Below are 25,566 nucleotides of genomic sequence, written 5' to 3' on the forward strand. Positions count from 1 at the left end.
AGTCGAACATAGTATGCATAAAATGATCTAGAGAGATGTAGATGAATTCATCAAAGGGTTTTATTGGGAGTAACTTACCATCTAAGATCTTATTATGATGTGTTCGACGCCAACCTATCTTATTTTATTGAGAGTCAACCAGAGGCCACCATCGGCTATCAGCTTTTCTGCAATCTCCCTCAATGAGCAGCCTCAAAAATTGCCAAGCTGAGTCAGTGTCATATTAGTTGGTAGGTAATACATACATTTAAGAAGAAGAAGAGCCATCTTATGCATAAACTCCATGGAAGGAAAGGGTCAAACCACGCCAAACTATCTTCTTTCTTTCATTTTCATGTTCTATCAAAAGTAAATGAGAATAAGGCCACATTTTGGGTGTCCAAAACGAAAATTAGTAGTGGTAAATGGCAATGGTGAAGGCAAGGGTTTTGAGGAGAACATGTGTTATATTGTATGGGAATATAAGTCAGTGAGTCAGTTAGGCACTTGGGTTGCAATCAAGCTTTGGAGAGTAACTAAAAGGCGTGCACTCCTTACAGATTTTAGACTTATCAAGTTTGTTTTGATATCCCTATCTCTTTTTTTCGAATCTCATGCAAACAAGCCCAACTTAATCCCCATTAGCACCTAATGCTATTCTCTTTTTCTGCCTACGTACCTCGCTGCTGCAAAGTGTGAATATCCTGAGGCTATCAAGAGTTAGGCAGAGGAATACAACATAGAAGAATGGCTTCTTGGGCCAAGGAGGCCCGATCAATTTGCACCAAGCAAGTTAAATGTCCTTCCTAGCGTTTTTACGCTTGAATTAAAAAATTATTTGTGGACGAAAATGCCTTTCTTTTAGTGGGAGGTAGTAGTAAAATTAAAAGTATAGATAGATGGTTTATCAATATGATAATGAAATTGCACAAGTAGATGCCAGTGAAAACCATCTTAGATAATGAAATTGAATGTAATACTTCTGAACCAAAGAGACATGGAGGAGGCTAAATGATAATGCACTATGATCCATTCCAGACTATCCTTGCCCAAGATACATGTAAGTTAAACTATGGATTTGATACTTTCATTTGGTAAAAGTAATCACATTGGAATTCTACATACCCAATAAAACAAGAAACTTTGAACCATATTTTAATTCCATAAAACTGTAGCCTGACAGATATCTAAAGTTGAATGTATCTTCAAGTTTTTGCAACATAATAATTGATAATTCCCTCGGGAAAATTTTGTAAATCAGGGAAACCTTTATGATCAAGTATAAGGACTATAGAAAAAAAGTAGTCTAACCCTAACAGTTCAATCCCCAATCATACGGCTGGTATATCACCTTCAACTGAACATCAGCAAGCATCCCCAGCAAAGCTTCAGAGTCAGTTGGCTCTAAGTAATTTGAGACATGTTTCAATACCTCTACCTCATTCTTGCCAAAGTCAACGCTAAACCTGTTTGTTGATTAATATCATGCAACATAAATTATTTTCCCAGAAGAAATGTATAAATAAAGCAACAAAAGTTTACAAGCTGACTACATTTAGAAAATCTCTTGATAACCAAGTGGTATGCATTTGCATCATCCTATCTTTTACTAATTCTAAGAATATCACTTTACTAAAGCATAGTGGTTGGTGGCTGTATGCATGGTATCTTTCATATCTTTTGTTTGTCATTGAAGTGAACTTCATCTTATATTAATATATAAAGGGAGGTTCTGACTCGTATCCACTGTTACCTACTCAAATTTTAATTTACCAAAAAGTTCTAAAAGACAATAACAAGTCATATTATGTTACGAGTATATTGGTCTCATTAAGGTCATATTTGAATTAAATCTTTATCAACTCCCACTTTTCTACTATCTCTCTTTCAAGGAAAAAGGCAGCTGTAACTCCTTATTTTCATCCCTATATTTTTCTTGTTATAGGTTTTTAAGGTTTAAAATTCAACATTGTCCTGCATTTCTGTTGCTTCTGAACCCAACTTAGGCAACAAAAACTTACATAATTCTACGACTAAGAACTTCTGTGAAGCTATATAAGTTGAAAAGAAGGCATCACGTTTGGAAGTTCCTTTTTGCCTATGCCAAAGAGTTTTAGAGTGCATGCATGTGTATGTTAGTGGGAGTGGGAGTTTGCATCTCTGCATGCTAGTGTCTAGAGAAAATTCAAAATCTGATTTCATCTCCTGAACAGAAAATTAAGGTCTCTGGGGAGAAATATGAATTTGTGCACTCAGAACCTCTCTTGAAATAACTTACCATTTGAGGATCTTACTAGCATATGCGACCTTGCCACACAAATCAACAATAAGTCCACCAGCTCTTACGAAATCCCGAGCTGCATCCATCAGCTCTTCATCAATGTTCACAGGAGAGTAGCATCGAAGAGCAGGCCCAGATCGGGTGCCACAAACCAGGGCGAAATGAATTAGAGGCTCCGAATAGAGTAGAGCCACCTGATAAAAACATATATCACGGAATGAGCAAGACTGAATTTCCACATGAGACATTCAAATCTTGATGATGAAATATGTTTTTTTTTTTGGTACGTGATGATGAGATATGTTTTAACAAAACTTATTCTGGCTAATCTCCTAAAGCCTGAAGTCAACCTAATTAACTGCCCAGGAGAGGATTGTGACGTGAAGTCAACCTAATCAACTACCCAACACAACATTGTGAGGTCACTTCATATGCACTATCCTCGGTTCTTCCTTCTGAAACAATGGGTAAATTGAAAAGAATGCCAAATTCTAAAGATATGGGTAAATATTCTGCACAGATTCCAAAGGTTCTATTCATTTCAATAGTGTTCACCGATAAATATAAGCTTTTTATTTTCACTGGTTTTCATAATTAACATCAAAACACGTAAATAAGTTAAGCCGGAAATACAAGCCTATAACAGTGGCTAGAATCATTGTGTAACAGTAAACATCAATTTTACCCAGTGTCCTACCTGTGAACGTTTATCTTTTACACCAAACGGTTTCAAAAGATTGTATGGCGGCCTTTGATTGCCCCTTAAAATGCCATTCTGAATAGATGAAAGTGAGTATGTGCACCCACCAACAACATACTTGAAGTCTCCAAACAGCTTCCTTCGTTCCAATTGACCAGCTGGATGACCCAGCACTAATATTGCATGGATGGCCATCATATTGTACAAATTTATGAAGAAGGCGAGCTTCTCCTCCCTTGGCATGTCTTGCACTCCTACTCTTTGGAGCTCTTGAACTATTCTTAAGTACCTAAAAATGTTTTGCCATTAATAATGAATACTTAAGTGTTAAAAAGAAAAGCAAATAAAAATTTGAAGATACTAGATTTAGCAATATCATATGCTAGGAGGCGTCAAACCTTGCAAATTCCTCACTTCCATGAATACTTCTATAATCAACATGTCTACCATCTTCTGATACATAGGCTTCAAAAATGGCATAGGACAAAAATCTCAGCCTTGATGCAACTTCAGTGATGGGCTTAGGCTTCAGTTCAATTATACCCCTTGGAATGTTGTGACATTGAGATGACACAGTAGGATCATCGTCCAAGAACCGATACAAGTGGTTACCATCCTCGAATAGATTCTCACTATTATAAAGCATCATAGAATAAAAAATAAGGATTTTCAGCTATAGATTAAAAGTGTTACACAACAGAATAAAGTGGGAGGATGTGGACTCACTCAAGAACATGCTGAAAGAAGAGTTCCTTGGCAAGCTTTCTTCCAAATTCAACAGCCTACTCCAAAATGCAAGCACAAAGGAAAGGAAGGGGAGAGTCAATGGTGATATAATCACATCCAAACATGTATAAACAGAGCAAGCACAGAATATGTCAAATTTTAAACATAAAACCAGCGGTAGTATGATTCAATCAGTAAAAAACTAAGAATTATGCAATAAATAGAATATTCCAAAACCATCCATTTGAAACAAAAAAAAAAAAAGAGGATAAGGAAAGAGAGGAGTTGTTATTGCGATATGTATTACTATTTCTTCGAAACTTTTATGATATGGTAGTATCGTAAGATATGATGGTAAAGATAAAATTGACATCCATAATCCACAATACGCCTACTTATCATTCATTATCCAGGTTTTCATCTGACTGCTTGAAAGGGAAAAGAGAAGGGAAAGGCATTTTCAGAAATTAAGTAAAAGGTCTACTATTGCATCTTTTAATCAGACTAGAATAAATATCACTAAAAGGTCTAGTGAAGAGTACTTTTTGATGTGCAAGGATTAAATTGAAAGCATCTACAATAATGAGAAGTTCATACCATTTGTCAAGTTCAAAGGAAGAACATTTAATACAATGTAAACAATTTTTTTTTGGCTTAACTTTGCATTCACCATAGGAAACCACTGCAAGAGTGTTCTGATTCAGGAAATCTTTGGTCCTAACTCCAAATGGAGAACAATGATAGTAGTAGTAGAGGAACAAGACCATACGGTAAACAATTATCACAATTATCACCTGATTTTCACTATAATAGTCTGGGAAAACATAATAAAAATCCCAACTAACCTCTTCCCTTTCCAAGTACTGATCTTCTGATAGGAAATCCACCACTTCATAACCTAGAAAACAATTAGTGAACCTGCGCATCTTGTAAAACCGATCCTTAACAACAATAGTTGCTTTCATTTTGCGGACAATTAGAGCTAGTTCATCAACAGGCCCATTACTGGACACATCATCTTCACCAGAAAGAGGTGGTAAAGGAGCTTCAGCAGATGATACTTCAGCAATCAAAAAATCAATCTTCTCATCAAGCTTGCCAGACTTGTCTAAGTCTTTGAGTTCGCTCAAGCCTCCAATCAATACTTCATTAAAGAAGACCTTAGGAACAACACAAGACCCAGAGAACTTCTCTAGCTCCAACTTTCTACTGGGATATAAATCAATGTTGATCTCAACATATCTAAGCCTTTTCCTGCGCAGAAACAACCTAACTTCTCTACAATCTCGGCATCCTAACCTTGTGTAAAGTATAATTCTTCCTTTTGTGACAATAGGTAGAAGTGATTCTTCAATGATATTCTCCCCCTGCTCAGCTTTGCTTTCTCCATCACCATCATGCGACATCTTAATGTAGTTTAGGGGATTCCAAGCAGATCTTTCTGCAGTTTTTGGAGACATTGCAGTTTGTTCCCCAAGCTTACCATAATCTGAAGTGTCCTTATCTACACCAACAGGGGCCTGTTCAACTTCATATCTCTTAAAAGAAAGGCGACGCAGGACACTGCTCACTGCAACTGTACCCTTCTCCTTCACAAAATTCTTAAGTGCCACTGCTTTCTCAGGCCACACAGATCCCTCTTCCTCTGGATCCGGATCCAAGGAACGAGTTGACGAACTTCGGTTAGCCTCCATCCCAGGAACTTCTGTGCCATCAAAGATAGGCTCAGGCTCCTCCTCAGCAAGAACTTCTTTTGTAGTCTCATTCATTTCTTCTTGTGCTTTAGAATCTAAAACCCAATCCTTATTCATCTTGTCACCTTGTTCAACATGTTTATCATCATTGTCTAAATTGTCCCCAACATCTCTAGATTCCGAGACTCTGTTCTGATCCCTGTTGTCACCCAATCTGTCTTGTCCATTACAATCATCTAACTTATTAACATCGTCCTTTCTGATGTTCAGACTTTGCACCTCCTCCATGGGTTTCCCCTGATCTTCTTTGTGAATTCCATCAGTATTTCCCTCTAGTTTTTCATCAATGGAAGAATCTGTTATATTTTTATCACTGGTGTTGTCCTTTTCCATAGGGTCAGTTACACAAATTTTGTCATCCAACTTGCTAAAACATGGCCCTTAAACTTTTTAATTGCTCTAGTACTTGTTGCACACTAGAATTCAAGGATTTCTTTGCAGATTCCTGTTTAGCCAAATTCCGCAGAAGACCAATTCCATTAGGTATAAAATTTGAATACAAGATCTCATAGACAGAGTCATATTTGAAAGCAGACAACCATACCAAAACTACTTGTCAAACAATAAGATCTCAAGTTTCCATTTTTAAGCTATTTAAACAGTTTTAAATTGTTAATCAGAGCAAACAGGAAAAAATATCATAAAACCGGGATGGCCTATCAAGATCAATCTTACAAAATAATCAGCATCTGAATTTGGGCATGTCGGTGCTTATTCATTGATCTTCCTAGAGACATTAACTTCTTATAACATTCTGACACCAGAAACATAAATACAAGCAGACAAATTTAACCAAATATTGAACTCACAAAGCAGTCATGATGAGAAATTGTCTTAAACCATTAGCTGAAATCTAGCAAGGAAGTCAAGCCATGAAGCTTTGATTATCGGCCCATTCTTAGTCAAACGAATGGGTCAATCCTAAACCCACCATGATGTAAGAAGCAGGAATAACTACGCATACTAATATAATACTAAAAACATAAAGGTCAAAGGCAAAACAATAGCAGACAAATGCATCTCATCTAACCAGAACACAGAAGATTAAATCAAATAACCAAGAATTTTTTTCCACTTCAGATTTTTGAAAATCAAGCTAACAAAAAAAAAAAAAAGATTAAACTCTAACACTTGATCAAGTTTTCATTTCATTATCAAACTACTTAGCTCTCAAAAAATGACAAAAAAACCCTACAAAATCGTCAATTGATAAACAAGAAATTAGGGTTTTGCAAGTTAGTCGTAAAGGAAAAGATGAAAATCGGAAAACAGAAAGGAATAGAGAGAAAGAGAGAGCTTACAGATCTGGAGAGAGTGAAGAAGGTGTTTGGCTTAAGAGAAAGAGATATAGGAAAAGAAAAGATCTGGAGAGGGTTTCACAACAAAAAAAGGAAATTAATAAATAAATTCTGGAGTTACGGTTCTCTCTTTTTTTTTTTTTTTTAAGGGGAAATGAAAGCGTAGGAAGGAGTAGGGAGAGGTTTTCAGAGAGTGGAGACAAGCTCAAGCGGGAGAAGCGGGAGAAGCGGGAAGTCCGTGGGCTGGTTTTTTTTTTTTTTTCCTTCTGTTTGTACCACTTTTTTGTTTTTAGACTTCAGGACCCCTTATCCTCTTTGTCTACTTTGGACACCCAACTCTTTTGGCGTTTTTGCAATCAACCCCCTCCTTGTTCACGTTATTACGGATCGACCTAACTTTCTTTTTTTAATTGCCATGAAAAATCAATCCACGTTTTGAAAGTCAATTTGGATTAGATGTAGCTTTGACACAACTTGGTTATATAGAGTGTACTGTTCAACCGATTCAACCCAACTTGATGAGACTATGGCACAACTTTTGATTTTGTTTTTTTTGTTTTTGTAAATTTAATGCTTTAAGTTGTGGAAATTTTCAAAGACAATGACACATTTTATGAAATTTTGTTTCTAATGGAAAAAATCTTACGGTCTAAATTAATTTAGGAATACAAATATCGAGAATATCATTATTAAATAGTAGTATATTTTAAATTTTATTAGATGAAATTAAAAATTCATGAAAATTTGATGAAAGATATGTTCAAAATGAAAAGTCATATGACGCACAAAAATTAATTTCACACTTGACACGATAAATATGATAATTCAAATTTCTCTTAATAATCATCTTGAATGCGATATGTCAATGTTTTGCTTTTTTAATATATTTTTTTGGTAGTATTTGATATCTTTTATAAAATTATTATAATAATCTAATTATCAAAGTAATTTTATTATTAAAGTGATTTAAATATTTATGATTTTAAATTATTTTATTTGGTTAATAATTGTTAATTTCTAAAAAATAAATATTATTGTATTTGATATTATTAAAAATCAAATATTAATTTATTTAAAAGGTATAAAAATAATCATACATATTGTAATAATTATACAAATTAACAATTATATAATTGTTTAAAGATAATAATTTGTAAAATATTAGTAATGTTTATTTATATTATAATAAAAATAATTAAATTATTAAATTAATAAATATATTTATTCATAGGTAAATTGGTTTTTATAATATAAATTATGTAAAAATTATTTAAATTAAAAAATAAAATCAATCTGTTAAATTTATTAAAAAAATTATATTATATATAAAATATTAAAATAAATTAAAAATACGTAAATTAATTTAATTTTTTTATAATAAATATTAATTTAAAAATATAAAATTTATAATATAAAATAATTATAATTTTATGATGCAACAAATTTTTTATTTACATATTAAATTAGTAAAATTTACTATTATTAATTTTACATTACTTTATTTGGGCAATAAAATTTTTTTATCATTTTATGTGGAAATTAATTCACTTTTAAGATAATGATTTAATTACTTTTGATGATCTAAAATTACTATCACGTAAAATCATCAAATATTTATCAAACATAATGATTTAATTATTATGTATAAATATCGTGATTTTTAAAATGATCACTTTGTATCCACAGTACTTTTGTGTCATTCAAGAGATTGGATTACCATTATGAAGTTGACAAAAGTTTGTCGTCTAGAATAATTGTAGAAGTATCTGTCAAAGACGTGAAAAATATCTTGAGTGCAACTGCTTCATGAAAAGTACCAATGGGTTTCTCAGGCAATGCATGTGACGATTACATGAAAGGCACTAAGGCAGGCTCCTAGCATATGGTCCTTCAACAGGTCTTCGAATCCATTAATGATCTAAAATTCCTCTCTTCCGTCTAATGGGAAAGGACGCTAGATTTTTTACTCATTTCATAAATAATCCATTGGGAAATTTCAAAATTCATATGAAAGAGAGAAAAAAAAGAGGAGGATGACCCGGTTGGCTGAGTAGAATAGTTATAATACATGACAAATAACAGTAGCACAAAAAATAATAATGTGCAAGGAGAGGATGAATTTTGAGAACGTTTTGGAAACAAAATCATTTTTAAGTTCGGAGTATGAATGTAGATTTACAGGGGATTTACAAAGAACATACATTACATATATGTTCCTGTTGCTGAAGTTATACTCATTGCTCAGCACGATGATCCAAAGCCTGTGCCAATATAAAGCTCCCAAGAACAGCACCGGTGCCATCATTTTCCATCTTCTGCTATTCTTCTGGCATAACTTTCTTAATACAAGAGGAGGGGCAGGCCATGGCTTAACCAGATATCAGTATAACATTCATTTAAACAGTTTTATGCTTGTCCATCCTATATATACCCTGCATTAAGGGAAGTAATTTTGACAAGTGCAACTCTATGCCTCCACAAACAAGTTTACATCTGAAATGCGCACTAGGCCAATTAGGTCGCCAATAATATTTCTGAGGAAGGCTCTTTGTCCCACTCAATATCTCCGCATGCACTAAGAACTGTAGTGAGGATGTAATCATCCACCTCAAAACCTTCTGCTTCCATCCGATACATAAGCTGCAAAGCTTCTCGACATATTCCATTCCTTGCATAACCCATGATCATAGCCTTCCAAGAAACCAGATTCCTTTCTGGCATGCTGTCAAAAACTTGAAAAGCCTCTGATACAAAACCACATTTGGCATACATATGGATTAAAGCACTACCGACAAACACGTTAGATAAGGCGGGAGTTTTATTTGCAAAGGAGTGAATTAACTTCCCTTGTGAAACAGCTTTAAGCTTAGCACAAGCTTTCAGAGCTGAAGAATAGGTAAAAGAGTTGGGTTCTACACCTTCCTCCATCATTTCCTTTAAAAAATCGAGAGCCTCGGCCTCATGCCCTAAGCTTGCACAGCCAGAAATCATGGCAGTCCATGAGACAACATCCCTCAGTGGCATCTGTTGGAGGACCTTGGAAGCAATATTGTACTCCCCACATTTAGAGTAGAACCATACTAGAGTGCTTCCTATGTACTTATTAGTTTGGATATAATTTTTTACTATTTGTGCATGGACTTCCCTGCCCATGAGTAAGTCCCCAACTGAACCACAAGCCATGAGTATGCTTACTATGGTCAAGTTATTAGCAATTATATTTCGTCTCTTCATTACTCGAAAAAGACTAATGGCATCCTCACCAAGCCCCTTCTTAGCATACCCTGCTATAATAGCAGTCCATGTAACCATATTTCTATTCCTCATCCCATTAAACACAACCCTAGCATCCAAAATCTCCCCACATTTTGCATACATATCCACAAGAGAAGTCCCAACAAAAACATCATTCTCGAACATCTTTTTGATTATAGCACCATGTAATTGTCTCCCTAATTTCAATGCCTTTTCCTCTCCACAAGCCTTCAAAACACTGCAAACTGTGAACTCATTAGGCCAAAAACCATCATTTAGCATTCTCGAAAACATTGAAAAAGCCTCCTTCCCGTACCCTTGTTGGGAGAAAGCAGATATCATAGTTGTCCAACAAACGACATCCTTCTCTTCCATTGCACAAAACACACGAAAAGCACTCAACAACTCTCCGCATTGTGCGTAAAAATAAACAATGGCACTATCCACAATCAAATTCCTCCAATTCCCCTTCAGAATACAACCATGAATTTGTCTTCCTAACTCAAAATCCACCCTTCTACTACACAAATTCATCACACAAACAAACATCTTCCCGTTCCCTTGAACCCCACTCAAGATCGAATCCCCAAACAGCCTCAAAGCCTCATCATCAAAATCCATCTTCGAATACCCATTTATCATCGCCGTCCAACTAACATAATTTCTCTCAGCCATTTTATCAAACACCTTTCGAGCTTCCATTAACTTCCCAAATCTTAAATACAAACTTATCAAATTATTCTCAACATAGGTCACCGGGTTCTTTAAACGCTTCAAAACAACCGCATGAACTCTCCTAACTTGTCTGAAATTATTACAAGATTGAAGCAAAGCTAACAGCTCATCAGAGTCGACTCTTCGACAAACCGACGGTGGGGTTATATCCGTAAAATAGGCATCTAGGTTATCACGGAAAGTTGAAATATTGGTTAAGTTATCGAATTCGGGTAAAGAACATGAGTCCTTGGAAGAAATGCAAGAAAATTGGGGTGGGTTTTTGGTGTTTCTGGGTTTGAACTCGTTTCGGGAATTTGAATAATGTAATGATGGATTTTGAATGGTGAAAAAGGAAGATTGTTGAAAGACTGTAACTTGCGATGAGATTAACGTTAACGAAAGCATTGGTTATAGCTTTTGCTTTCTTCAAAATTCCCGCGAAAAAAAAGGCCCAGTTTCCAATCTTTTTGCTCTAGTTACCATGAGGCTTTCAAAATGTCGGTCAACGGCCGGTTATAAATAATAAGACCATTTTACCACTAAGCTATCTAATTACGACACCGTTTCAGATAACAAAAGTGAGACCCTGGAAGTTCAATAATTGAAATCTCGTTAAAAATTTGTCAAAACAAATGACGTAAGAAATCCTTCCACTTTAATCAGCTCTATTAGATTTTTCTGTCAAACACGACCTTTTGGTTTCCTTTTTAATTTTCTTCTTAGGGATTTCGATTTTCGATTCTTTTGATGAAGAAGGAGAAGATTTTGATTAGATTGTTATTATTATGATGTCCAAAAAACCCAGCAACTGCGCTATTTGTGACAATTCAAATCGCGCTTCTATCTGCTCCGTTTGCGTCAATTACAGGTATATTTATAAAATCGTCGGTAAAAACTTTATTGAATTTAAACTTTTAAGCTGTTAACTTTTTGTTGTTCTGATGAACTCTTCTTTGCAGATTAAATGAATATAATTCTTTTTTAAAATCACTGGAAAGCCGTCGTGATCTTTTATATTCAAAATTATCCGTAGTGCTTGCCGCAAAGGTTTGATTTCTTTCACTTAATTTGAAATTTTTTTTAAGAACTTTCCTGAGTTTTGTTTAATTTTAATTTGTGTTATTATTAGGGGAAAACTGATGATCAACTGAATTGGAAAATTCGTCAAAACGAGAAGCTAACTAACTTGAAAGAGAAGCTTCGTCGCAGTAAAGAACAATTAGCTCAAGGTTTTGATGCTTGCTCCTTAGTTACTATTACTATTTTTTTTCATGTTTATATTCATTAGGTTTATCCTAAATGATGCTTTATTTGTAGGTAAGGCTAAAATTGAGAGAGTGTCTCATGACTTAAAGGTTAAGTATGGAATGCTTGAATCTGTTCGTGGCACGGTACTAACTTTGATCCATTTTGGTTTCTTTGCGAGAATTGGAAGTTGTATGAACATTAACTATATGCATTGTGTTTTTTCTCTTTGCAGTTGGAAAAGAATCGTGTCGAACAGCTCGAGAAGTTCTATCCCAACCTTATTGTCACACTAAGCTCGGGGCATGTGAGGACTCACTGTTTTTGATGTTTGTGTTATTTTTGAGGAGTTAGATTTATGTTTATGTCGGATTTTTGGTTTTTTTTTTTTTTTTCTAATTAGAATGTCTTTTATTTTATCTAAAAGTTGTGACTTAAGACATTTTCTGAGTTGCAGAGGGCAATTACCTCTGATCGTCTTCATAAGCAGTCCGTGGTTATAAAACAGATATGCAAATTGTTTCCCCAACGTCATGTAAGTGCTTCTATGTTAAATTTGTTATGATCCCGGATAGAGACTGTTGACTAGTAAGCGTGCTTGATATGCTTCTTCTAGTTATGAGCTGTATCTTTACAATCTTAATTGATTATGCATGTTACAGAGATTTAACCAAAAATCTAGGGTGACATTTTGCTTTTATAAGAACTTAAAGATTTAGCTAATGTGGATAAGATGAGGATATTTAGCCCAAAACTTAAATGGCTCACTTCCCTTGCCCCTCAGCTTTCCTATTCTAGGCACTAACTCTTCTAGTTTAAATCATGTTGCTTTTGAGTAAGCTAAATTGTTTCTATTTTCACAGGTAAATTTAGAGGGGGAGAGAAGAGATGGATCTAGTGGTCAGTATGATCTGATTTGCAATGCTCGCTTGCCAAGAGGGCTTGATCCCCACTCTGTTCCATCAGAGGAGCTTGCTGCGTCATTGGGGTAATGTTTTTGCTTATTTCTATAAGGCTATATGACGTAGCACTGCTACAATTATTTCCACCTCTTTGGGTAATATGACATTGGGACGGCCCTTCCCTTAGTTTTAAATGTTCTTCGTTAACTGAGTTATTAATGAGCATTTATGTTCCAGTTTCTGACACTTTGGTAGCCACTTTAAATTAGATACATGGTGCAACTTCTGAATCTTGTTGTTCATAACTTGGCTGCTCCTGCACTTCATAACTCAGGTTTTGCGGTAAGAACTAAGAACTGATTATACTCGAATGCTATGTCTAAAAAATTTCTTGAAATTTCTGGTTTTGGATTTTTTGTATTTTTTTAGTTTTTGGTCATTTGGGTTTCCTGTGGGTAATCTTAAAGAGGTCTAAAAATGTAAATCATAATGGACTATTACCAAAGAAAAATTATTTTAGACAGTGTTAGTATAAGAATAGTTCATCCTTCTTATCTATTTTCTTAAGCATTTCTTAGATTTTTTTAAAGTTTGAAATGTAGTTCATTTTTACCAGTTCTACTCAAATATCTCTTCATTTCTATTAGGATAACTTGCATCTTTAAAATTTATTGATTTTAGTATAAAAGTAATTTGCATTTCATTTTTCAACAACCTTTCTGGTTTCCAGAATGACTATCAAAGAATTCAAAGTTTGTGTCTTTTTTATGCTGAAAAGCATTAAAATGATTGTTCATCCTTCAAATCAATTCTGGTTTTAAAAATGGTAAAAAGTTTTTTGCTTCTTTGTGTTTTTGTGCTGGTATTTTTTCCTCTGATTTTTTCTTTAAATTTGTTGGTTTCTCATTTTGTGCTTCTGGTGGTTGGAAATGTGTACTAGCAACAATCTTTTTGAAATATGTCCCCTTTTGGAAGTTCTGCTGTTTCACATAGGAGGAGGATGTTGGTTTCTATAATGATAAGCAACAAAGTCAAGCGAATGTGAGATCTATTTTACCTCCATTATTGTTATACTCATCATGTTATAGTTTCACCTCAGGGGTCTTGCTCACGAATATGGCAACGAGATTCTTATTGGAATGCACGCCCTTCTTCTCGAAGGTATCTCACCAGAAATGTTATTCAACGTGGCTGACTAAGGTTTTTCTCTTGTGGAACTGAATATAGTTTGTGTTTTGCAGCAATGAATATCCGCTTTTTATACCACGCCAAAATTATTGCTCGACTAGTGGGGATAATTCATGGACAGATAGAAGCTCTAGTAATTTTGGTGTTGCTTCAATGGAATCTGAGAGAAGATTCCGCCTGGATTCATCTGGAAGTAATAGCTTTAATTATTCTCCTGCCTCTCCACACACTGTTGAAACACACAAGGACTTGCAGAAAGGGATATCTCTTCTGAAGAAAAGTGTGGCATGCATAACCGCTTACTGCTACAACTCACTCTGTTTAGATGTTCCTGCTGAAGCATCTACCTTTGAAGCATTTTCGAAATTATTGGCTGCGCTATCTTCAACCAAGGAAGTTCCATCTGTTATGTCATTAAAAATGGCTTGTTCAAGGTACATCCTGCCTTCTATTTCTGATCTATGAGCTGAATCATGTTTAAGTTTTACTGTTTGGCAAATTTTGAAGTATAAAAACAACTTTGGTTTGGTATTTCTTAAGAGTATTTTTAATTATCTTTCAGATGGTACTTTTAAGTTTTAGATTGGGTTTTCTTTACAAAATAAATTTTGAGAAAATTATAGCTAAAGTTGGAAATCTCAGGATTTGGATTCATGAATGAATGAATTTGTTCCAATGAGAACACAGTAACATATCATTGGGAAGAGTTTGGGTGTCACCCTACATACTTAAAGTTGGAAATCTCAGGATTTGGATTCATGAATGAGTCATTTGAATTTGTTCCAATGAGAACACAGTAACATATTATTGGGAAGAGTTTGGCTGTCACCCTACATACTTAAACCAAATTACTGTGCTTCGTATCCAATGTCAATATCAGTTTATTAGTATCCCTTTGATTTTAAGTTGCACCTTATTCCCTGTTCTAACTTTCTTCAAGTGAATAGATCACTAACATATTGATAATAAATGGTCTGAAATGTGTCTCTTGGGTAGGATGTGAATTTAATTTTTTCCCCTTCTCGCTTTCATATTACTGCATTTCATTTGTTTTTTAGTTCTTTCATTTGTCAAACCTACTCACAGCTTGTAATTTAATTTTCACCAATTGTTTTTTGTTTGGTCTTGTCAGAATAGAAATTTTCTTCTTGACAATCAAGTGTGAAGGATAAGACTTTGAAAATGACCTGTTTTGAGTCTCTTGTACCATAGAGGGAGCTGAATCGAACTGGCACTATACAGAGTTTTATCTATAAGTTTAAAATCCTAATTTCTGGCTGGTGTTCAATCTACTATGCAAAATGTTGGCATGATGAAGATGAGAAGAATTGTTGTTTATTTTCTATTTGCTGTTTTCTTTATACAGGTGCACATGTATGAATCTATTTTGTATTTCACATCTATTCATTGTGCTTAGGGGTGTAAGTGAATAGAGCTTTCGACGAATCATTCATGAACATGTTCGGTTTCTGTTCGTTTATGTTCGTTTACTAAGCTTAACAAATTATTTTGAACACTATTTGTGCATTCGTTTATTAAACGAATCAAACACGAACAGCTGTCTGATCGTTCATTTATGTTCACGAACAAGCTCGTTTACGGTTAATTTAAAACTCGTTTGTTTATTGTTCATTTACTGTTTGTTTGTTATTCATTTATTATAATACTAATAAAATTACATTTTTATCCTTTACCCTACTTCTAATTTAAGATTCGTTTATGTTTATTTGGGTTTGTTTATGTTCGTTTAAGGTTTGTTTGTTTAAATTTGTTTGATTATGGTTTGTTTATTGTTCATGAATTATTCATTTATATATGTTCGTGAATATATTCGTGAACATATTCGTTTAATGTTTACGAACGAGCTTGTTTAACTTAATTGAATGAACACAAACCGAACACGAACAACCTATTATTTAAACGAACGAACATGAACGAACAGAGCAAATTTCTTAACGAACACGAACCGAACACAAACATCTTTAAAAACAAATGAACAAATACAAACATACATTCGTTCGTTCATATTCGGTTTATTTACAATCCTAGTTGTGCTTATTTTTATTATTTTCAGGTCAGGCAAGCAAGTTCAACAAATTAACAAATCTGTATGGAATTTGAATTCTGCCATCTCATCGAGCACATTATTGGAGAGCGCACACATGCTTCCTTCGATGGTATAAAATTGCCTATGACTTTGTTCAACTGAAACTTTTGAGATTTTAACTTGTCGACTTTTCTGATTTACAAGATTAACAATGGAATTCTGTTGTGTGGTTTTGGACCAGCATGCACATATATACATTCTATTCTATCTACTTTTCTGTCTTATGTTTCTGTTATCATTGGAGAGGTAGAAGTCCTGGTAAAATATCACTAATATATATATATATATTCTACTACTCAGCTGTTGCCACTCAATTGGAAGTCATTTGCATGGTTGGATCCTTTCTTGATTTTCATTCTAGCTTCAATAGTGAATTCATATGCTTTTCCCATTGTTATCTCCACTTCTAGAGAAATTCTAATAACCATGATGATGAGATTGATTTTTGGACTTTAACTTGGATGCTTGACAATTTGAATAAATCATTGTGATTTTGTTTTGTGCCGGCCTTGCAGAAAAACTTCTCTGATCATAACCTTCGCAGTTCAGCTGCCAGTTTTCTTTTTGCCACTGAGATGTCTGATATTGGAAAGAACGAAAGCCTTATTGATGAATGGGATCTTGTGGAGCATCCTACATTACCCCCTCCACCATCACAAACAGAAGATGTTGAGCATTGGACTCGAGCCATGTTTATTGATGCCACAAAGAGATGACCAGTGCTTGAAAGTGACAGATTGCATATATAATCTAGTAAAGTCTCAAGTAATAGTGTTATTATCTGTATGTATCTTAGGCCGATGCTTATTTCCTCAAGTCATAGCTTTAAACCAGACAAAACCATGGTTTTGAGTTGAAGAAATCATGTGTCTATCACATGTTATGTATATAATTATATTTATAGGTAGATTGAATCTTCTTTTTTCCTATTCTCAATGGAAAAAGAAATAGAAGAAAAAATTTGTTTAACAAAAATTACATTGTTAATTTATTATGAAGGTTATAGCTTTGCTTTTCATGAAAGATTTTCAATCATCCAATTAACACAAAACTATAATAAAAAGGTTTCAAATTTCCCTAAACATGCATAGAACTAAAATTGAAATCATTAACTGTTCTCCGTCACAATTTAAATTACATAAAACTGTGATTAAAAAACTTGGTTTGCATTATTGAACCAACAAAAAAAAAAAAAGAGAGCTCTCAAAATTCTATAATTAATTACTTCTTCCTCTTCTTTAGCGGCTGAACAGGCTCTTCTTCATCTTCTTCATCTTCAGGCTCTTCTTCTGCTCCAATTTCTTTCTCCTCCTCATCGCCACCTTCGTTGTCTTCCTCATCATTGTCACCCTCGTCCGGCTGATCATCATCACCGCCATTATCATTGCCATTTTCCTCTTCTTCCTCTTCTCCATCTTCTTCCCCATCTCCATTTCCTCCTTCTTCAGTTCCCTTCTTGGAGTTGCCATTAGCGTCATTGGGATTGTTCCCATGATCAGCTCCTCCATCTTCATCAGAAGGGTCCGCATCACCTTCTCCATATCCACCATCATCATCAGCATCATCATCATCATCATCTTTATCATTGTCTTCATCTCCATCTCCCTCTGCATCAACTGCTTCAGATTCATGTCCACCCAAATAACTTTCTTGATTTTCACCTTTGGTTGCTATTAACAGCTTAAGAAGAACCTGAAACTATTAAATCAATTTAATCTTAGCAAATGCATTACAATTTACACCAAGAAAATGTACAAAACAAACAACAATAAGTGAATAATCCTTGCCTATTGGGTTCTTCTTTTTGGGCCATCTGGCCATGTTGGTTTCATTAAGATTTTCTTCTTCTTTCTTGATGGCTAATATTAAATGAGCCTTAGGCCTTTGATTCATGGCCATGTAAAACCGAGCCCAATAATCTTTAAACACACAGTTATTATAACGTGGTCCATGAATGGAATTTTTTTGGCACAGTCCATAATTAATGGATTGTTCTCAATAGAGTTTGCATACATGAAAAAGATTTTTTTTTTTTTTTTTGACTAAGATTTTTCCTTTACACCAATAAAAGATTTTGTTTTTTACTGTTACAAAAAAAAAAAAGGTTTTGTTTTTGGCATCAAAATGAATTTTCAGTCACGTTAAAAAAATAGATAAGATAGTGTATGGTGGGCCCACAAAGAACCAAAGTCCCGGAACTCAACACAACTTTACATAAACCGAATCTATGTTCCCATTTCAGTTCCGAACATTGTACTCAACCAACGGCGCAAGCTAGCAACCCAAAGCAAAACCTAGTACTAACCAAAAAATTTCCAATGTAACAATTACAGTCTTCAAAAATAAAAACGTTAATTTTAAGACTCACTTGAGGGGAAAAGAGCTGAGCTTGAAGCGTAGCTGAGGAGGCGAGTAGAGTTAGTAGGGTTCCCCATGCGCACGTTAGCAAACCCTGGTTAAACATCAACTCGACGTTACTTTTTTTGTTCTCCATTTGTACGGCAAACACAAAACAAATCTGCGTAGGGACAAAAAAATCAATAACATCAATCACATGACCGTTAGATCTGATAACCGTTATGTCAACCGTCAGATCTACACAGCAAAAAGATTTACTTACTAAAAAAATAAAGTTCCATATTACAAAAAAAAGGGAAAAAAGAAGCTAATGGGTTTTTTTAACAACGTTACCATAATAGAATACGACAGAAGACAGAGGATATGTCTCTGCCGGAAACAGTTAACGCGAGTTAAAAACGACAAAAAATATATACCTGAAAAATTCTGGGTGGTTTGGAAAATTTTCCAGGAAAGGTGAGGAAAATGTAAGAAAACAAGAGAAAGTTAAGAGTTGGGGCGTGAAGTACAGGAAAGAAAAGGAAATGGGAAGTTTCGAGAGAGAAAGACAAAGGCAGGGTTGCTTGGTTAGAAGGAAAAAAAGGGTACTTGAAGAACAGGTGACGATATAGATCTAAGGATTCTTTTTGGTACAAACATTAAAAAGGTTTAGCTTAGGGTGTTTGTTTCAATGTTAGCCGCCTGATTATGATCGTGTGGAGTAGGAGAGATTTAAGTCAACGTTAAGTTAGATGAACACATGGGCCGAGTACAGTAGGAAATTAAGGTTGGACTGAAGAGAGAGAGAAAGGAAGTCTAGTTAATTTATTTTATTATTATTTGTTGTTTGCGAATTGGATTCGCTATTAGACCATTCTTGCTGCTTTTTTCTTCTTTACTTGCTTTTGTTATTCTCTTCTTTCTTTCCAATGCTCTTACAATAACAAATGATTTTAACATTACTATTTATGCATAAATATCCATTAATTAATTAAAAATGAATCAATTGAGGTTATATAAGGTTAATAAAAATGTACATATTATGCTCTTATAAAAACTCTTTTTTCTTTATGCAGGGGTGGTCCATGCAAATAGAAATAGAGTTAAAAGTGGTGAAATTTGATTAGATTAGAGAAAGTAATCAAGTTTTTCCCTCTTCTGTAATGTTCTCTGTTGTTTCTTAGGAGAGATGAAAAGCTAGCAAAGCACGTAAAAAGAAAAAGGAGGGTAGCCTTAGCCCCCTACTGCTGATGAAATAGAAATGCCATTGGCATTTGTTCTGAAGACATTGTCGGACGATATGATTCTTCGTTGGACCCACACGTCCCATAAGCTTCGTGGCATACCATTCACACTTTCTCAGTCCCAGGGGCTCCCCTATGAATGAGAATCAGATTGCTCCACGCGTTCCTTACATATAATCTGTCTTTTCTTCTTTGTTTTTGGGTTCCATTTTTCCTGTTTAAAAAGGAAACCCATCATGCTTTGATATATGCTATTCTGTGAGGATCCATCAAAGCAGAAACTTAAGAGCCTTATTGGAGCAAAGATGAATGAGTAAAATGTCCAACTTTAGATGTCTAAGTAAATTTCAAGAAAAGGACAGCTTAATCCAAAGAATGAATAAATAGAATAGCTTATTATCATGATTAAAAATAGCCTAGGCCATGGAGAAAGATGCTAAAATGAAGCTGAACTGGTACGCCGTAGCTGGTACTTGGAAAGAGGATTTGCATTGGAGGACAAGAGCATCTCCGCCTCCTGATAAAAAAAGTGGTTAGTGAGTAGTGACTGTCCAAATATTACTATGACAAATCTTCAAGGATTACCCCTTTCACCTCTGCAGGGCCAATTTCAAAGGATCCTCATAAGTTTCGTGGCCATACAATCAACCTAAAGGAGGGGGATGCTGCTGTTGAGTAATTCTTATAAATCAGTTGACTGGTAGGTATAGCTAATCACCATTCAACTGATAGGCAGCACGCAATATGAACTCATTAACGGCTGCCTTTGATTTAGCAGCTCCCTCTGATGTTCTATATTGTATCAACAAATATATGATTCTACGCTATTCATGATAAACTGCTAATATGCCAAATGTTACAGGGGAATCCATGGCTTTGAAAAGTTAGTGCCATATAATGGGGCATTAATTGATCTAAACTCCCTTCATTGAAGTACTCTTAAACTAGGTTGAAATAGTTGACACTTGAAATGGACTTGAAGTCATGAAAACTTGCTGGATGTTCTCAAAGCTCTAGGGATAACAATTCCTTGAAGAACACGAAAATTTGTTTAAAAGAGTTGAAAACGTTTTGAGAATTCTTTTTCTTTAAAACAGTTCTGAAAGCACATAATCAAACTGGATTTTCTTGTTTTTCCAAACTACTTTCTGTTTTAAGAACTTAAAATTGTTTCGAAAACAAGGAGTACCTTATTATCTCTCTTTTTTTTTTTTTTGTTAATTTCATCAATGGTTAACAAAAAAAAAATAAAAAATAAAAACAGATTGGTTTCCATCACTAAGTGAATCAAGAAGACAATGCTAACAAAATCATATTCTTTCTTTACGAAAATGGTTCGAGTAGGGTACCTTTTCCCTTTTGAGGCAGCTATTCATTTTCCTTAATTGATCTACTTCAAGCTCCAATTGATTGGTATAAGCCTACCATTACCAAACAAACAGATACACATTATTGAGACCACATATCTATATGTACTTTGTTTTTCAGTCTTCCAATATGAAACAGAAAGTTCATTAAAGATTTCATATATAAAATTTATACCAACCTGCTTCCTTGCACTCGACCTTGCTGCTGACTCACGGTTCTTGATCATCCTCTTATTTCTTCTCTCGATAGTCTTCTCCATCACTGCTGAATACATGTACTTCCTCCCAGTAGTTGGCTGAGGATCTGAAGATGTTGCTGACACTGCAGGCATTAGCATTGTAATAGCCAGTTGGCTCTCTGGGTACCCAACATCTACACCTGGGTTTTCATAAGCTGACTCTGGAACATTAAAACTTGAATCCATCATTATCATTTGTTGTTGCTGCTGCTGCTGAACAGCAGCCATTTGGAACTGCGGCCAATCAGCCTGTTGTGAAACTACAGCCATTGGATCAATTGCCATAAATTGTTGTGGATTAGGGTGTTGATAACTCCGGCACGAACTAGAAAATCCTCAAGCCTTGTTTCTCCAAGCGTCAATTGCTGTTGAACAAATTGTTTATCCATTGCATTGACACTGCCATGATCAACAATTTCCTTGCAAACCTCATCAACAGTTCTCTTACTTAATGTTCCATTCAAATTAAAATTCCCACGAAAGAAAGAAGCAGATGCAGAAGAAGAAGGGTTTTGCTCCAATCCTCCTTCTTCAACTCCAATCACACATCTCACTAACTCATCCAAATTCATAGCATTCAAAGGCTTGCCTATCTTTCCCAGCTGGCTTTATACCTCATCAAAAGTGAGGTTATATAGAGAAATATTCTGTCTAGTCAAAAGCGGAAACTGTTGCCCCTCAGTTCTATTCGAAGACATCATAAATCTATCTCCCATTCACCAATCAATCAATAAAATCACAATGTTCTCAAAATTTTCGAGGAAGAGAACTTCCTAGAGGCTAGATCAATAACAGATTTACCAGTTCAAACCATTAACAGTTTTAATCTTAATGATCCAATTCAGATCAGAGTTGAGTTGACTAATCAGACAGTATAACGTAAATAAAGTAAAACATTGGACTCAAAAGGGATCTATAAACTAATTCACGTAAAGAAAAATAAAGACATTCAGCCAAAAAAGTGTTTATATCAAATTTTCAAGAAAATATAGGGAAAAAGCAAAATGGTGAGAGTAGATGGAGGGTGAGAGGTGAAAGGCATCTAAAGAGTAAAATCTGAATAGCCAGAAAGATGGAAGACCGCACTGGTAGATGTGTATTTGTTATCCTATTTTTAGAGTTTGTGCAGGACAGACTGAGAGAAAAGATTACTCGTCTTAACAGCGAGGCCTGATTTCCTTGCTAATTTGGTGGGATATCTATATAAATGAGATGAGACCCACAAAAAAAAAAAAAAAAGTCAAGAACCAAACAACAATCAAGTTCATTTTCATCACTCTCTTTGTTAAGTTTACTTTGTATATTATATTTTTCCCGGTGGTTTGATTAGTCGGGTGCTGTTTCCATTTTGAGAGGGGGAAATTAAAGGAACAATTGATTGACCGTTAAAGTCGTTAAATCTGGAAGTTCCTGGCGGGGAAGGAGCTTTCTCTTGTACTGTAGAGCCAATCAGTTGTAGACATCTTGCCATTTCACCCATCGTTTTCTTCTGGGCCTAAGCCCACTTCTTGTAGACTAACTCTTACTTTAGCTTTGCTGTCTTCCCAGCCAAGCCCAGTTCAAGAGTAAATCACCAGTTTTCATCTTTTGTATGGATTACAGGATTCAAGACAATGAATAATATTTTCACCGGCACAAACAAAGTTTAGGATTAAATTCTATTTTTATTTCCATAAAAAAATAATAAACAAATGTGGAGAAAAAAAGAATACAAGGAATACATGAGATTTATAATAGTTTATTTTCAACGTGAGACCTACATTCACTTGCAATCGCTGCAAATTTTTACTGCAAAAATTCATCAACGTACTAACTTTGCGTAGATATAATCAATGTCCAGACAATAATTAGGCTCCACACATTTAATAAATGAAGTTTAAATTTGGGCAAAATGATACGGGAGCATGCCTAAAATTAGTCAAATTCTTAAATTTTATATCTATGTTTATGATTATAATTCAAATTCAAGTCTTCAAAAAATGTGCATTTTCATTTAAAAATTTCCCGAATATATAGATAAGTGATACATTTTGTCATGAAAAAGGCATATGAAGTATGTATAATCTAATTTGATATCCTTATTCAATTTAACTTATTAGATTCGAGTATTGATAGTAATAGAATCATCCTATAAGTAATGAAAGTTAAAAAAAAAAGCAAAATTGTTATGAGCTTTTATTGATGAAGTGAAAATGGAAAGAGTGGCAATAGGGACATTTCACATTAGATTTGGTAATTTGTGTCGTCACATCGTGTTTTATGTTAAGCATAATTTTAGATATGACACAAATATAATACGAATATTTAAATGACACAAATAATTTAAATACGAACATGATATGTGTATTATACATATTACACACAATACGATATAATTAATACATTTAAAATTAATTTATATCTAAATATATGACACGATTATAAACAAATAACATGATTAAATATGATTAATTTATTATTTAAACAAAATATATCATTTAAATTAGTATTTAAATAAAAATATTTAAAAATTAAATATTTATAATATATTTAAACACCATAATAATATGATAAATACGATTATTAATTTATTTATTAAATAAATTAAAATAAAATTAAAAAATTTTTATATTATAAATAGTACATATATTAAATTTATTTTTATTATTTGATACAAATACGACACAAATAATATTATATATTAAACATATCAATACAATTAAAACATAAAATATAATTATATTAAACTCATATATAATTTTTTTCATATTATATTTTTATATCGCGTTCAAAATTACATTTAATATTAAAATTCTTCTAACATAGTTCTCTCTTGTAGCCTTTTGGCTTTTGGAATGGGGCAAGGAAATCTAATCAAGATTGACAGAAGTGAAAGGTCACATTTCAATCGAATGACACCCTTCAAATTTGCCCTGAATGAGAGAGTGTCATATCAGTTTGACGAATCCTGATATAATTTTTGGTAGGACTTTTACCGCACAAATGCTCCAGGGGCTGCCCTATAACGAGGTGACAATCGACAAATTCTTAGTACTATATAGCTAAACCTTCGTTGATTATAGCCCTATAAACAGCAAAATCCAGAGCCACCATTCACATTCGCAAGTGAGAATATTCCCACTTTGGGTTTCTTTTGTTAAGATGGTTACATCAGACTAAGAATCCCCTTCCAGTTCTGAGATACCCCACTATGGGAATTTAAGTGGTTTTCTCACTTTACATTTGCAATTCGACTGGCTTCAAATCTTTCCTTGTTTTGAAGCCATCAAATTTAGCATAGAATCCACGAACACATCCAAAGACCAGGACACATGAAAAAGAATACATTGAAAGATGAAAAAAAAACAAACCCTAATGCAGAATCAAACCAAACATAATTATTGATTACTTATTCCATGCCTGAATGTATCATATTGCAGCATAGTTTTCTTTAAACTTCATACCTTGTCGAAATATTTGTACGGCCGCTTATATTCTGTACTTTTTCACCATCAAACAGGAAAAAAGAAATGGTTAAGTTACTTTTTTTTATTTTGTTTATTAATATACATTGTGAACATATATATAACTCTCATTGAAAGGTTAGTTGTTTAATTATATTGCTTTAATTAAGCACCAGTCTATCTATGCCAAACTTTTTGTTGGCTGAAGTATAAGAAAAGAGTGATTCCCAAGCTCTTTGACGAGAATTTTCTTCGAAATTGTTTTAATATTGTTTGGTGAAAAGTACTGAAACTTGTATTCTTGGTAGCCAACAATCTTCTTTCGATCATCAATGCTTTATTAATTAGGGTTTTGTTAAGGAGTGATACCAGCACATTCTTCATTTTTTTAAAATTATCATATTAGGTAATATTGATTCTCAATGTATAGTATGTATTTAAATTTATTAAAAATTATAAAAACAATAATTTTTTTCGTAAATTCATTATGTTTGGTATAGATAAACTTACTTAAATCAATATAAAAAAGAGACATATTGGGTAAAACCTGAAAGCCTCTTATTATTCAACAAAAAATTATCAAATTAATTATCAATTATTATATTTAATATAAAATATTACTATAAATAATAACTTAATTAATCTTAAAAATATCCTAAAAGAACTCCATTACAAAATTCCCATTACTATTGTTAACTCTCTGGGCCTTGGGAGCTCATTTCCCAGAAGCAATTCCAGCAAGAAGAATTGTACCAGAAGAAGAAGTTAATTATGAGGAGATGAG

The 25,566-nt window shown here is 34.0% G+C and overlaps 4 protein-coding genes and 1 pseudogene across 7 annotated transcripts; 1 reads left to right on the forward strand and 4 right to left on the reverse strand.

Moving 5' to 3' along the window:
• Positions 1-1,108: 1,108 nt before the first annotated feature.
• LOC111295288 (uncharacterized) lies at positions 1,109-7,013 on the reverse strand. Its single transcript, XM_022888752.2, has 7 exons — positions 6,742-7,013; positions 4,532-5,885; positions 3,687-3,742; positions 3,359-3,592; positions 2,958-3,249; positions 2,258-2,454; positions 1,109-1,445 (listed from the first exon to the last, which is right to left on the reverse strand). The coding sequence occupies exons 2-7, from the start codon at positions 5,771-5,773 to the stop codon at positions 1,292-1,294; spliced, it is 2,175 nt and encodes a 724-aa protein (XP_022744487.2). The 5' UTR covers positions 5,774-5,885; positions 6,742-7,013; the 3' UTR covers positions 1,109-1,291.
• Positions 7,014-8,857: 1,844 nt separating this feature from the next.
• Positions 8,858-11,190, reverse strand: LOC111295367 (Pentatricopeptide repeat (PPR) superfamily protein). Its single transcript, XM_022888864.2, has one exon. It carries the CDS (start codon positions 11,113-11,115, stop codon positions 9,253-9,255), a length of 1,863 nt encoding a protein of 620 aa, XP_022744599.2. The 5' UTR covers positions 11,116-11,190; the 3' UTR covers positions 8,858-9,252.
• On the forward strand, positions 11,150-17,059 carry LOC111295446 (uncharacterized). 3 transcript variants are annotated; one of them, XM_022888974.2, is made up of 12 exons: positions 11,150-11,578; positions 11,670-11,757; positions 11,840-11,939; positions 12,028-12,101; positions 12,191-12,262; positions 12,413-12,490; positions 12,819-12,943; positions 13,127-13,199; positions 13,957-14,018; positions 14,099-14,479; positions 16,120-16,222; positions 16,668-17,059. In XM_022888974.2, exons 1-12 carry the CDS (start codon positions 11,496-11,498, stop codon positions 16,866-16,868), a joined length of 1,440 nt encoding a protein of 479 aa, XP_022744709.1. In that variant the 5' UTR covers positions 11,150-11,495; the 3' UTR covers positions 16,869-17,059. The 3 variants fall into 3 exon arrangements, with proteins under 3 accessions (XP_022744709.1, XP_022744855.1, XP_022744784.1); XM_022889120.2 differs by lacking the exon at positions 16,668-17,059 and having other exon boundaries at positions 11,333-11,578; positions 16,125-16,222; XM_022889049.2 differs by lacking the exons at positions 16,120-16,222; positions 16,668-17,059 and adding an exon at positions 15,178-15,411 and having other exon boundaries at positions 11,333-11,578.
• Positions 17,060-17,224: 165 nt separating this feature from the next.
• On the reverse strand, positions 17,225-19,345 carry LOC111295633 (uncharacterized). Of its 2 annotated transcripts, none has more exons than XM_022889307.2 (3): positions 18,927-19,345; positions 18,521-18,670; positions 17,225-17,844 (listed from the first exon to the last, which is right to left on the reverse strand). In XM_022889307.2, exons 2-3 carry the CDS (start codon positions 18,644-18,646, stop codon positions 17,374-17,376), a joined length of 597 nt encoding a protein of 198 aa, XP_022745042.2. In that variant the 5' UTR covers positions 18,647-18,670; positions 18,927-19,345; the 3' UTR covers positions 17,225-17,373. The 2 variants fall into 2 exon arrangements, with proteins under 2 accessions (XP_022745042.2, XP_022744966.2); XM_022889231.2 differs by having other exon boundaries at positions 17,225-17,850; positions 18,927-19,285.
• Positions 19,346-20,065: 720 nt separating this feature from the next.
• LOC111299821 (ABSCISIC ACID-INSENSITIVE 5-like protein 3) lies at positions 20,066-22,117 on the reverse strand (annotated as a pseudogene).
• Positions 22,118-25,566: the final 3,449 nt, after the last annotated feature.

This window comes from Durio zibethinus, chromosome 3, assembly GCF_047325235.1.
Source record: "Durio zibethinus cultivar Kanyao isolate XHJ-2024 chromosome 3, ASM4732523v1, whole genome shotgun sequence".
Taxonomy (NCBI): domain Eukaryota; kingdom Viridiplantae; phylum Streptophyta; class Magnoliopsida; order Malvales; family Malvaceae; genus Durio; species Durio zibethinus.